Raw genomic sequence first — 14493 nt, 5'->3', positions numbered from 1 at the left:
TGCACACCTTGTCTAGTTCTTCGCTAATAGCTCTTCGGGAATCACTTTATTGGTGCAAAAAAAAAAAATTCCTAAAGATATGGTTTTAAAATCCGTTCTTTACCAAGTTATTGGTGATGTGTAGGCACAACACTAGTTCATCCCTTGAAAGAGCTGTCATTTTAAGGATGAGTGATTCTTAGTTCAGTTTAAAGTGGCTTTACAGTGAAAAGGAGTGAGAAAGCAGCCAATGTTTCAACGAAAACTTTTAAAAGATCTTCAGAGAGCTTGGAGAACTATTTCTTAAGACCACTTTAAAAATTCTAAGAAAGTCTGGCTCCCTGGAAGTAAAATGTAAAGAAATTAAGACTTTTGCACAGTATTGCTTGCGTAACCCCCTTTTTTAAAAAACAAAGAAAGAAAGAAATTTTTAATAACTAGTATTATTCATAGGCTTTCTTCTTAGTTAACTCAATTCAAGCCTTTAAATCAAACCAAAGAAGAAACAACCTGGAGTTCAGAGGAATTAAAGCTTTTGGTTAGTTGATTGTGGGGATGAAAGCACACAAACCTGCTCAACTGACCAAAGAAAAGTGCTGACGGTCATGAAAGCTCATGTGTGGAAGCTGAAAAGCGTGAGAGAACCTGTCCATTTATATACTTCCAGCTATCCATTCACTTGTTTTCAGCTCCTTTTGCTCTCTGTGAAATTGATTATGGATTATTCAGGAGGACAGAAGGTGCTCCCTGTTTTCTTTCATAAAAAAAGAGTTGGATGAAAGCGATTAGGGGGTAAGAATGGAGGGATGGGCAGCAGAGTGGATGGATCCTCCATTGAGAAGATCGTCTGTTTACTTTAACTTGAAAGCAGGTAGATGGATAGTGAGAGGGGACGATGAATGAGTGAAATGGAGGGCGGAGAAGGGTGGATGGATGGAGTGGTTCAGGTAGCCCTACCTGGGATAATGCACCCCAGCGGCAGGTTTTAATGGCATATAAAAGCCCAGGACTCATCTTTTATTCAGCTGAAAAGAGGCTGCCAGGTGAACACATACGTCCCATTAGGATGCAGAAACACAGATATGTGTGTGTGTTTGTTTTAGTACCTGAGTGCAGCTTAAATACACACAGCATCTTAAGGTATGTCAACTCAAGGAAGCACTTTAGGATAGTTTTCAGAAGTCCGCTTGGGAGCCAGGTGTATAAGCCCTTGATGTGCTTATGCATAGCATGTATAGTACCATAGATGGATTATTTCTGTCCTTGCACCAAATTGTAACACTTAATAAGAGCAAACACGCACACATTTAGGCCCATTTCCTTTGTGGCCATGCTCCCAGAAATATGCAAAGTGCTCCAAAGCTGCTTGCATATGTGCACACACAAACATGAAGATGCTTGAAGGCATGTTAAACATGCGAATGGCTGTTCCATATGTATGTGACTGTTTTTGGCCTCTTTCCCTGGAGCAGGACCTCCAGTTTCTGCTGGAGAACAGGGTGAGGGTGCAAGAGTCCACTTCAGGGCAACTGCATGTTTATGCACACGCACTCACTCGTCTGAGGTAGATCGTGAAAGAGCCATTTGCACTTTGTTGCTGAAAAGAAGAGTGGATTTAATAGTTTTTCGTCAGACCTGTGCACAAATATGAGAAAAGGAAAGCATGTATAAAAGTTCTTAATTTCACCCTTTCAGTCACATTAACTTCAAGGCCTTTCATATTCTATAATGCATTTGTCATTAGAATCTGAATGATAGAAAAGCTGGTTTAAAAAAAAAATTAAGATTATCATTTATAACGGTGCAAATAACAACTTTGCTTTTATATTTGTGTGTTTGAGACTTTTCTTCTGATTTTTAAACTGAATATATTCTGGTTTAAGGGTACCTGTTTGACAGTAGCATCCTAGATTCTAGGAATGAGTGATTTTCAAACAATATTTAACTGAGTACCTTCAGAATTCAAAGGAACCTCTGATAGAAGCATTGATCTATTTTTGTCTTTTTTGTCTTTTTATTCTGTTGTTTCATTAAAAAAAAAAAAAACAACTCTTAGTTGCTTCTTTCACTACACAACATAAATGCATCCATCTGGGGGGAAGAAAGGCAGATTTTTCTTACCTATTACTTGTGTGTTGTAGGTGTTGTAGAGGTGATGAAAGGCATGCAGGCTCTCGATGTTTCCCCTGATGTCGAGACTTTATCCAACTACATCCTCCCTGTGTTCCCCAGCATTGATGCAGCTCGACAAGCCCTCAAGGTAATCCATAAATCTGTGTGAGGGTTCTTGTTTGTTGGTTTGTTTGGTTTTTTTCATGTGACCAGTTTTCATTTATGTTTATTCTGATTTAAAGTTGTCTGGGATTTTTTTTTTGTTGTTTTGGTCTTCAGGATGCAGGCATCTCTGTGGAGTCGGAGGGCTTTTTATGCTCAGAGATGCGCTTGGTGGCTGTGACCGACCTGGCCAAACTCTACACTCTGTGTAAGTACACACTCTCTTATTCAGTCTAAAGAATCTCTGCAGCATTTTTTGCACTTTGCCTGCAGGCTAATTGGCCCAGCATTAACACACACACACATTTGCCCACTTGCTTCTCGGTGCTCATCAGGCCTTTTAAGAGATTAGTTTGTGTGAATATGTAAGAAGCGAGAACGAGAGGCGCCTCAACTGGCAGAGGAATGGGATAGAGATGGCCGCTAAATAATGGATGACTCTTCCTGTTTTCCCTTTCTTCTGTTTTTAGTCTCTAGCATCCACCACTCATTTTCACAGGCAGCTGTTGCGTTTCTTTCATTTGTACTCCCTAGTGAATTTATTTTCCTTTTTCCTTTTTTTGGCCTCATGTGAAGAAAGTTTTACAGATTCTTTAACCCTCACATATCTTCCTAGAAATGGTGCTGGGTCTTATCTGCTGCCAACGTTATGTGTTGCCTTTTTGTGTGCAAAAAATTGTCTTGGCAGAATAGTTAGATACTTTTCTCGAATGTGGAAGCAGAAACCAAGACCATGTCCACATGCTTAAATGCATTGAGTTTAGGGCTGTTCGATATAACGATATATATCGGATGACAATATAAAAACGTCTATCATTTCATTTTACGCTATCGTTTGTTTCGTGGTGTCGCAAAATAAACTGTTTACGGCAGTATTTTTTTCATCGTTTTGATGGTCACTGTAGTGGCTATATTAATTTCTTAAAGTTTTCTCTTTCCCTTATATTTCATATAACCACACTATGGACGGACAAGCGCCTGTTTTTATGCGTTGTGGTTAGCAACAACGACGTAACACCATCGCATGTCCGCTTGTTTATGTTCCACATAAACCTTTCACAATAAAGCTCAAGATCCTGTTGAGATTTTTCAAAATAAACTGAATCACGTGAAAGAGCAGATTATTTATGGATGAGAATTAAAAAAGAGCCGCCAGGTGCTAAAAAATAAACCTTAGACCAAAGAAAACGGCGGCCTTTACAACTTATGTCTAAAAATGTATAGTTTCATGCTTTGGTTAAAACACTCGACTCCAGCTACATGACGCGCAGCTGGAAACACTTCCCGTAAGACGAGCTGCCCGAGATTCACAAAATTTACAGAAAATGCTACATTTTTGTGATTTATATCGTTATCGGGACGATAGAATTCTTATATCGGGATATGAGATTTTGGTCATATCGCACAGCCCGAATTGAGTTACTGCCATGTGATTGGCATAGTGGTGTTTCTTCCAGTTAATAATGGCAGGTGAACGTAGAAGTCTTCACACAGGCAATGTGTCATCAGTGTTACACTTCGACACTGCCTTTTAGGCAGCGTTTGGGACTGTAGCTTCTGGCTTATTACTGGAATAGCATTACTTCTAATCACATTCCCTGTTTGCAGGGTTTTATGCAGACTGGTGAGGGTGGAATAACTATCACATTACAGCTTTAAACAAAGCTTTGAATTTAAGCTTTCTCCTGAACTTTGCTGAAAATGTGCTGAAAGCCTTGCATGTTAGATTATTGATTAGTTGAATTGCAAGGCCACCAATCCCAATCTTAAACTTCATTGCAGGATTCCAGAATGTGAATCGGTTTGTCGCTTTTTTCCCCTGTAATCATGATTTGTCTTCTCTTTCCAGTGTCGGATCCTTCCTTCCCCTCCCTGGACCTCGGTGTTTTCCGCAGCAGCCTCATTCTGGGCTTCAAAAAGTGAGTTATTAGCCTGCCGTCCCTTCATGTGTTCACATGTTCCCCATCACTTTATATTCCATATTTCTCCATATTTTGCCCCCAAACTCCTCACTGGTGTTTGAGGGAGGCCTGTAGCTATGTGGAGGTCACTGTAGCATATGCTATGAATATGACATGTGCAGCTGATCACACCATCTACAGTGTCTGTGCTTCAGCAGCTGCGGGGAAAAACACTACCACACACACATGCATGCAGACACATGCACACACACAAAAGATATACATGGATGCCTCATGCATATGGAGCTTGTCATCCCTTAGCTCTTGCCTCAAAGCACCGTGGGAGATATGTAAATTAGCAGATGCCCAACACTGTCGCTCATACCCAGACCCCCATACTGGTCTCTGGTTGTCTCACCCTACACAGACACACAAACGCAGACTGACCCACAGGCTTTCTTGAAGGGATGTTTATGAATATTTACAGTTTAGCACTACACACCCACACAAAAACACTCCAGCCCCTGAGTGAGGCTGGAGGTGTGTCAAGAGAAAAATGCTGACTTGTCTGCTGGGACCAAAGTTATTTCTTCCACTAAGCCAGGATACGCTCAGTTGAGCTTAAATTTGAGCTTTATAATTCAGCTGGTAGTTTCTTTGTTGTAGTGCATGCTAACTAACAAAAGGGAAAAAGTTATGCTGATTATTCTCAGGAATCCATCATTTAAAAAAACAAGACAATGCCATAGTTTGAGCTTGGCAGCATAGTTTTTACTTTAAGGACTAGAATTATAGCAAAATGCCTTTTTTTTTTTTTTTTAAAGCTAAAAATTTATTCAGAAGCTTTATAATAAAAATGTAGTAAAAATAATAAGACAAACTTTAAATCGAAATGTTTCTCTACATATGTGTCGTTTCCATTTTAACTCGCAGTATCCACGTTTGTTTTTATTTTATCTCCAGAGCTTTTTTTTATTTGCTTTTCTCTCATTGCACACACATGTACACACACACACACACACACACACTCTCTCACCGTTCTGATAGTTAGGTTGGCTGACAGGGTCATAATTGGGCTTGTCACTTGGGGACCGTGTGCGTCTGTGTGTGCATGTGTGTGTTTGCGAACGCCGTGTCATCACTGTGTAAGACCTGCTCCTGTCAAAGACAAGGTCAGGGGATAATTTAATCATTAAAGACCTCTTCTTCCCTCCTCTCATCACCCACTTTCTCCTCCTTTCCGCCAACTAGCTGACAACGCCAGAAATGTCACACATTGTCATCATTTAGCCTGTGTGCATGTGTGTGACTTTGTTTCACTGTGTCTTTTGTGGTTTTTCCAGGCTTTTATACTGCCGTCTCTCCTCTCATGTACAGCGAGGTTGAGAATGTCAAATTACAAAATCTGTCGCTCTTTCTCGGTGTGTTGTGCCACACTGTCAATTCAGAAGCTACGGGAACATGACACTGTCTGTGTTACAATTACTTGATTTCAAATGTCATATCATGTGTGTTGTTAGAATAAAAGTTACGTCATTTATTGAGTAAGTCCTTAATGCAAAACGTCTTTGAGCGAAGATGTATCATTGTAGTTCCTGAAGAACTGGATTTTCCTCACTTTGGGGGGAAAGTGTAGCAAAATGTACAGAATTTGTGTTTTTCTTTAAAGGTATGAAAATGTATTTTTGCTGCTTTAAATATTATATAGTGTTTTTACCTAATACTTTTTTTTAGTGTGGCGTTAAAGGGAGGCTGTTAACTACTAGCTTAAAACAGTTATATATTAACACAAAGATATTAAGGGAAAGTAAGCTGGTGACGCATAAAGATGTCCTTTTATATTTAAAGTATAGCCTATGCTTGCTTATGACCAAACTGCACAGCAACTCTGTGAAGTTGGAGTCTTGTTGACCTGCCCTGGGTACTCATGTCTTGTCCTCTACTGCCCCCTGCAGGTCTGCTGATGTGGAGAGCATGGTGAAGGTAAGAGGTCAACATGCCCATGCGGGCTGCAAAGAGTGATATAGAAGTACAACAGAGAGGTTTAGAAGGAGTTTATCAGCGGCTATGTTAGAACAAACAAGTGCAAATAAAAAGAAGCATTTTTTAAACTTGACACAAGTTTAATGAGACATGAGATGAATTTCTGTCTGCCTCTGATTGGCTTTTTTCTTGTAAGTTAAGATGAGTTGCATTTAGGAGGGTTGTAAAATAAGGGTTTGATATTTAATTTGCTTTTCTGACAGAAAGTCACATTCAGTAAAATCTACATTTTTACTGTACTGTTTATAAGATTGGGGAAACCTGCAGTCAGCTGAGACTGAAGAAGTCACTTGGATGAGTGACGAAACGTTTCTCCCAGAAAACGCTATGTCCAGATGAACAGAATCAACTTTTGGAGATAGAATCTACATTGTTAAAACATGGCCCATGCCTGTCATTATTTGGTTATGCCATGTACATTCTTCCACTTGCTGCATATGACGTACTGTAATTTCTATGTGTGATCAATTTGTGTTTCCAGATTACTGAGGTCTTATACAAAGATGAACGCTTCTCTAAAGGAAACTCTTCCCCTGCTGGTAAGGAAACATTTATATGTCCCATTCCTACCAACAATTCATGATGCTGATATCTTGTATACAAGGACATGCCTGGAATGTGTTTGTGTGCATTTGTGCAGGTGAGAAGGAGAGAGGAGTGAGAGTATGGCTGTACGTGTAACTCATATTGGTATTCAGAGTCGGGACTGTATGCGCTGTCACTTTCTAACTATAATTCAGATGACAAAAAAATGCTTTGCATGTGTTTACGTTCAGTCTCAGTAGCAGTGGACTGCTGCCCGGCCCACTTCTCATCATTTTGTGTGTGTGTGTGTGAGTGTGAGTGTGTTGCTGTGTGGATGAAAGACCTGCCCTCTCCATCGGAGGAAAGGGAGCCTAGCTGCTGACACAGCGCAGAGTAGTTAAAGTGGGTATGTGTGACTGTTAGGCAGCGTTTTTGCGCTGTCAGTGTGTGTGCAGAGCGTTAATGTCGCTGTGTGTGTGTGTGTGTGTGTGTGTGTGTGTGTGTGTGTGTGTGTGTGTGTGTGTGTGTGTGTGTGTGTGTGTGTGTGTGTGTGTGTGTGTGTGTGTGTGTGTGTGTGTGTGTGTGTGTGTGTGTCACAGAATGTCCAAAGTGCTGAAACTGGTGTGTGTGCAGGTGGGAGCGATGGAGACCGTTATCCATGTCACATCCAGTTACACGACATCTGCAAGTGTGTGTGTGTGTACACGCTGCAGTAAGAGGAATCTGTCACTGCCAGCCGTCGTACATTCACTCAAACTCCAGCCCAAAAGCAGCTTCTGTCAGCAGAAAAGAAACACAATCACACACTCTGCAGAGGTTACAGAAAAATAGTATAAATGCACAAATGGCCAGAGTGACTGACACGGTGGCAAATGAAATGTATTCCCAAGACAACGGCTCACTGTGCATGTGTATATGCGTGTGTGTTTGTGCAGAAGCTACAGCCTACTTCCTGTATAATCTGATCGACAGCATGTCAGAAGGGCAGGTGCGGGCGCAAGAAGACAAACTGCGGAAATTCTTCAGTCAGCTGCAGTCTAAGGTACACACACCGATTAAGTTGATTGGGGGGAGAAATGCACACACCACACATTCATGTACTAACATCTCTATATCCAGTACATTCATAACCTTCCCACTTTAAAGGAGCTTGGACTGTCTGATCTGAGATGATGCGGTGTGTAATCGGACTCGGATTATTTACAGTATACACGCTCATCCTGTGCTCTATTTTTCAAGAGTGAAGGTTTGAGTTACGAGGTCCAGACATGTCGAAGAAGATTAAATCATGTTTTACATCAAGGATTTAGGGGGGAAAAAGGAAGAAACAAAAACTCTCTTCACTGGCTTTGTTTGGAATTTAAAGTGTAAAAAAAATAAATGTTAATCCTTAAGTGGACATTTTTTTTGATACCAGTGTTGGCAGTGCTGTTTCTCACCTTCATCTGCGGAAATCCTTTTCATATAAAGCAATACTTCATATGCTTTGGAGCAAATATGAATATATATCACAATATTTATTAATTTGTCATTTTCCTTTAAATTCTAATCAGCATAAACATTCACAAGATGAAAGTATCCTAATCAATTTCTCAAAGTCCAGACTAGTGTTTTGTGAGAGTGTATATATCTTTGTTTGATTCTATTTTATTATTTTGGGTTTTGAGGTCTTTCATTTTTATCCAGAATTACATTATTTTATTCACCTTCAGGGTTTTTGACTATTGTATATTATATATTTTAGGATTTTTTTTTCTATATATATCCAGCCATTATTTAGTTTTTTTTTTAATGTTTTTTTTTTTCGTCTTGTATGTATTTAAAGTTGTCCTGTTGTATTATATTTTCATCTCATTATTGGCTCATCAGTCATCTGTGGAGGGCCTTAACCCACATAACATAAAACACACAAAAGCTCAAACTCTCATCTGCAAAGTGGTATCCAGTGAATAGTTGCATATTCATTTTTGAGTAATGAGTCAATAGCGTCAACTCTAATTTGCATGCAGGTCATCTCTCAGGTATTAATCACCAAAAAAAGGATGTCACTGAAAGAGTTTTGCCATTTTGTTGTTAATTAGTCGTTAATGTCCCTTTATTGAAATTGCATCATTTCCAGTAGCACCTGATTACAGCGTTATGCTCCGCAAACGATTTTGAGCATAAGCTCTTGATGGATTTTTTTTAAATTTAGTTGTGGCTGAGAGATTTTCAGCTGACTTTGTAACAGAAATCGACAGGTTAAGCTCGAGTTTCTTGCTGATGTTTGTTTTCCTGCTGATTTCTACACAGAATATAATGATTTCAGTAAACCTCTATCGAGGGATAAGGAACCTTCTGGATTCCTGCCACGTTCCTGAGCTTGTCAAGGTATTGAGCCCGACCTTCAGTCTTTTATTTTTAAATATACCTACTGTTACTTTGGACATTTTATTATATCGTTTTCAGGTAAATTAGAGTCAGTTTTTCCACTATGTTTTCTGCACTGTTACTCTAAGTGCTCATTATACTGCAGTAGAAATTGGATGCCAAGTGTTGACGCTGTGTGTGCATGTGTGTGTGTCAGGATGTGATGGCTTTGGTAGACCCCAAAGAGAAAGTCTCCAATGGCCCTGTGTCAGCTACTCCTCGTGCCACTGTAAGTAGGACATTGTGAAGGACGCATACAAAATGTTCAAGTTTCACAATTATCCTCATAACTTTCTTTGATGTGCCATTTTGTAAAGACATCTTCCCCACACCCCAAGTAAGAGCGCAGCTCTCCTGTGGAGATGAATGTCCATGTGTCTATTTGTACAAGCTCCTGTACCCGTGAGGTTGGACAGTGGTCATGTACATGTGTTTAACACCTTTCTGTCTCCTTTAGGGAATTGAGGGCAAGGTGTTGGCACTTGAGAATAAATTGGCTGAACTAAAAGCAGAGAACAAACCATTAGGACTTGTTCTCAAACAGGCCATCCAGGCTCTGAGTGCTGAGGAGGTAAAATTTCTTTTGGTCTCATAAGGCTCTTTTTCTTTTGTTTTCTTTTTTGAAGTTAGCTGCTTTGTTTTTGTGTTTGGTTTTGTGTTATTTTTTTTTCCTGAGAGCGTTGTTGTCTGATCAGAACCTGCAGCGTGCCCTCGAGCTGAAGCAGCAGCACGAAGAGGAGATGACAGCCGGCGGCTACGCCATCCTCATCAACCTGTGCTGTCGCCAAAACAATGTGGAGGAAGCACTGAACCTGAAGAGAGAATTGTGAGTGGAGCATAATGTGCGCACACAAACAAATTTTCTACACGCGCGCACACACACAGACGCACATGGCTGCACTGTGGCCAGTAGCAGGCCATTAAAGTTTAACTTGAGTGGTATTAGGGGAGACATTAATGCAGGGTCCAGCCGCTTAGTTGACTGGCTAAAACACAGGAAACTCTCCCCTCTGCCTCCCCCGTTTCCTTCTCTTCACTCACCACCTGCTTCCAGCATCAGCCTGAACACTGAGAACGTACAATAGATGAGTTGCATTACTGTAAGTGGAATACATTAATCAAGTCTGTCTGTTGCTATCTCTGTCTCTGCTTTTAGGAGTCGTAAGGACTCATCAGTAGCACTGGATGCCAGCAAATACCTTGCGCTGGTCAAGGTCCTTTCTGTAAATGGCAGAATGGAGGGTAAGTTAACCTAGAACTACAAATAATGTATTTTTTTCCTTCTTTGTGCTATTAGTTTGACAAATTCTTTGATTAATAAATTTCTTAAGTTGTTAAGTCCTTTTTTTTTTTGAGTGATTAATCCTTTTTTGTTTTGTTTATTTTAATTTTGCGTGATGAGGATATTCTTATAAAGTTGAGCTTGCTCCAGTAGCCGTCCCTCTTTAAATAAAAGTAATACATACAATTGACTGCTGCTTTTTCTTTGTCAGTATATCTGGCTTGAACTTAAAAACCAATGCGCTTCTTTGTACGTGTCACCAGCTCTGTCACAATCTGTCATTTCCCCTCCCTCAAACCACATTAGCTGGCTATTTCCAGAATGCTACGGTGGGTTTCCTTCAGCCCATCGAAGACCCAATTACCATCAGTTTTGCCGCTCTGCTTTTTGCACCCAATGACAGGAAAAATGTTTCCCTTGTCTCTCCTCGCCGTTCCTCTCCTCCCCTTTTGCTATCTCTCTATCTGACCCTCTCTCCTCTGCTCCGTCGCAAAGCGTGTCATTCTCTTATCCCCTCCAACACACACACATACACACACGCACATCCGTGTCAGTGAGAAACGAGAGAGGGGAAAATTACAGGACTGTGTGTATTTTTCCAGAATTATTGAAATCTGCCTTGATGCTAATGGCAGATCATGTCCACCAAAGTGCTTGAACATTTCTCACACACACATACACACAGCGACACGCAAATTTGCATGTGAATTCAAGCAAAAGGCATTTGGTGGCACAGCGGTTGGTGTTATCCATCTGTGTATGTGTGTTGGGGTGTGTATAGGCAGCGCTAACGCATTTGCCATTAGTCGGAGTGTGCATATGGAGGGGGACGCTTGTCAGCCACATTAGCACACATGGCTAACCTTGATTTTAGCCTGTCCCCACCCAGACGCTGGTCCGCCTGGCTCCCAGCACACACCAGGACCAGATGAAGATCACGTCTCCTGGCATCCTTCTTTACTTCTCACTGTCTCTAATGGCTTTTTTTGTTTTTTGCTCATGGCTCTCTCATTTCACCTAACAGGCGAACTTTGTTTTTACAATACGTCATCCTTTTCACTTTATTCTTTTTACTTACCTTCCCCTGTTGCTCTTAGGTAATTCTTCATAATTGATTCCTCTTCTAATAGCTGATTGATCTTCCTATGCTGCTCGCTCCTCAGATTAACTTTCACATGTCCATAAATCTTCCTGATCTTGCATCTCTTTGGCTTTTTTTTTTTCTAGCATGTTGAGGTCCAAAAACATCATTGTAGGTTCATCTGTTGAGATTTAGGAAAAGATTCTCCTGTCAACATGGGCAGGTGGAAAACTGCTGAACATTAAAATGTTTATTATTGTTATTATGTTTTATTCAGTACTGTAATAGTCCACATTTAGTGTCTATTTCAAACAAATTATATAAAATCCAGTGTTTATTGGCTAATACAGACATATGCTGTTATAAACACTTTTGTTAACAAGATCTACTCCAGATATCTTACTTCCACCAAAATATATGTTTGTGGTATTTTCTTGAGAATATCAAAATGATGTGCTTTAACTCACTGGATCTAGATGCAGTTCTGGATTAATCAAAGTTGAGCCAATCTTCACCCAATGCATCCATAACCCTTTAAGTAACAGATCCAGACGATCACAAAGAGTGCACCCAGCATAGCCTCTGTCCTCTGAGTATCCTCTCTCTCCATCTTTGCAAGCTCTGTCCTTTTTTAAATATACCTCTTCTATCACAGCCATCTGTTTGACCTGCCCTTGCTCCGCTTCCTCCACCTGTCCATCCTCCCACTTTGGTAAACAGAACTTGTTCTGGCTTTTGGTGGTCCTGGATATGTCTTTGGAGCTATGTGTGTTTGGGAAAGAGACATCACTAGCAGTCATGTCATGGAACATTAGGTGAACCACTGGGCTGTGTGATGTTTGTTTACCTGGCCTGTCTGCCTCCCCATCTCTTCAAGTGTGTGCGCACACGTGTGTGTGTGTGTGTGTGTGTGTGTGTGTGTGTGTGTGTGTGTGTGTGTGTGTGTGTGTGTGGTCTGGCTCGCTGTGCTGGCCATGATGCTCGGCTGAGCTGATGGATATGCATACTGGCTAAACGAACAGATAAAGGGGGAGATGGAGAGAGGACGCCGTGGGGGAAGTTTGGACGGTGGACGGAGGGATGTTAGCTAGTGTTGATCCATTTGGGCAGATCAACTCCAAGCCATTGGTCTCAGTGATTAGTGGGTCTGTCAGTTAGTGATGGAGAGAGGTACGGAGAAAGGGAGAGTGGGAGGCATGGAGATGGATAGTCGGAGTGAAGCACAAGTTTCACTGGAAGTGATAAATAGTACAGACTTGACAACGACTCAAGTCATTAGAGATATTGTTTAATGTTGATACCACCATTTGTAATCAACTCTGTGGAAAACCGTTCTTTAGGGGGAAACTGTTCTGTTTTTTGAAGGTTTTCTTTGTTTTTCTTGTGGATAACCTTGCTCAGTTCGTCTGTTCATGAAGTGATGTCTGTTTCATTTTTGTCATTCTGTTTATTGACATTTGAGTGCATTGACACTAGTAGTGCAGAGACCTAAACTGTTATTATAAGCATGTTAAGTGTAGCTTTATTATCATGTATGCTGGTTGAGTTGAATGAAGAAATATTTTCACTATGACAAAATTAGCATAATTTTAAGTTTTCCCACGAAGGTGACTTACAGCAACATTATTAAACTGAACAGATTTAATTATCAAACGTTTGTGTCACACATCCACACATTCTTCCATCAAGCTCACCTCCCTGATTTGTGGTGCTTGTGTTCTTTGTTGAAAGAAGTTAAAAGCACACCTATGAGTGGGACAGAATATGAATATTGCATTATATCTTTTTGCTTCTTCTTACATTACATACATTTATACACTCGTTTTTACACGAGTGGTGAGCAATGAATTTTCACCAAGGGGCCTCATGAGAGTCGTAGAGAACCGCTCCAATAAGCTGATCTCAATTCTGCTCATGAATTTTATCTCTTCATAAGCTTATTAGTGCAGTCCACCACAACAGTCCCGATTTCTCATGTGGCCCCTTGGGGAAATTAAATGCCCACCCCTGCTTTAAACCAATTCCACCACTAATTTTACTTATCAGGGTCATGATTTAGTTACTGCTTAAGGTAATGCTTATGAAATAAATTAGCCTGAAAGGAAAAGACTTGAGGGTAATTTAAAAGTTGCAATGAAGAAAGCGGCTAAAATGTTGGGGTGGGGGGGCAATTGGAGGGCAGATCGTCTAAATCCTCTTGCTTTGTCTTCAGTGGCACAGATATGATACGGGGAATTGCAGTGTGTTGAGTATCGCAGAATTGGTAAAACGTGGGAATATATTTGTAGTTGGAAACTATGTTGATGGTATCAATTGCTGATATCTTGATAATTAAAAACAGAAACAGAGCAGCAACAGAAACCGGATAAGTTGAAAGAGTACCCTTTATCTTCATCAGGCCCACATTCAATTAACCAAACTTATCCCTTTTGAAAAGCTTAACCCTCCTTTTATTTTCTCCCCCTGTTTAGCGGTGTCTCCTCCACTGCTAGTCACCCCGTCCCCCTCTTCGCCCCTCTATTTTTTCCCCCCGTCCCATTAAATCTGTGACAGCCATGGGTTCCCATCGCCATAACAACTGGCATAGGGAGGTGGAGGGCTGGAGAGACAGACTGAAATTAGGATGCCAAAGCACTCACCAGTGGCCCCGTATCTCAGCCCACGAGGGTGTGTGTTCCCAGTAGAGTGACACTCGTTTGAGGGGTTTTGTTGTATTAACAGCTGTGTAGGTGTGGATATCATTACTCCCATGTGTTCACTTTATTTGCTTTCATGCATCTGTGTACTAAAATCTTCACCAGTGAAAAGAGCGAGGATCTTTGTAAGACAGGATCCAACATTATCCTGCATTTGGAGGCTTAATGGTGATTATTCAAATATATTCTGTGTCTGTGCATCTCTCCATCTCCCTCCTCCTTCTTGGTCATGCTGTATAGATTAGTATCCGTGGTGGAGAGCGGCTGTATCGCTGTCAGCCCATTAGCAGCTGTCTAAATAGA

General features: G+C 40.8%; 1 protein-coding gene across 1 annotated transcript in view; it reads left to right on the top strand.

Moving 5' to 3' along the window:
- lrpprc (leucine-rich pentatricopeptide repeat containing) overlaps positions 1-14493 on the top strand; it is a 60418-nt gene that overhangs the window by 10673 nt on the left and 35252 nt on the right. The window contains exons 12-22 of the mRNA XM_026189310.1: positions 2121-2239; positions 2371-2461; positions 4103-4172; positions 6110-6137; positions 6679-6736; positions 7658-7764; positions 9015-9092; positions 9289-9360; positions 9589-9702; positions 9827-9957; positions 10288-10373. Coding sequence (XP_026045095.1) covers positions 2121-2239; positions 2371-2461; positions 4103-4172; positions 6110-6137; positions 6679-6736; positions 7658-7764; positions 9015-9092; positions 9289-9360; positions 9589-9702; positions 9827-9957; positions 10288-10373 — 954 coding nt within the window. The remainder of the gene's footprint in view (positions 1-2120; positions 2240-2370; positions 2462-4102; positions 4173-6109; positions 6138-6678; positions 6737-7657; positions 7765-9014; positions 9093-9288; positions 9361-9588; positions 9703-9826; positions 9958-10287; positions 10374-14493) is intronic.

This window comes from Astatotilapia calliptera, chromosome 13 (genome assembly GCF_900246225.1).
Source record: "Astatotilapia calliptera chromosome 13, fAstCal1.2, whole genome shotgun sequence".
In the NCBI taxonomy this organism is placed as follows: Eukaryota; Metazoa; Chordata; class Actinopteri; order Cichliformes; family Cichlidae; genus Astatotilapia; species Astatotilapia calliptera.
This window is presented reverse-complemented; position numbering and strand designations above follow the sequence as displayed.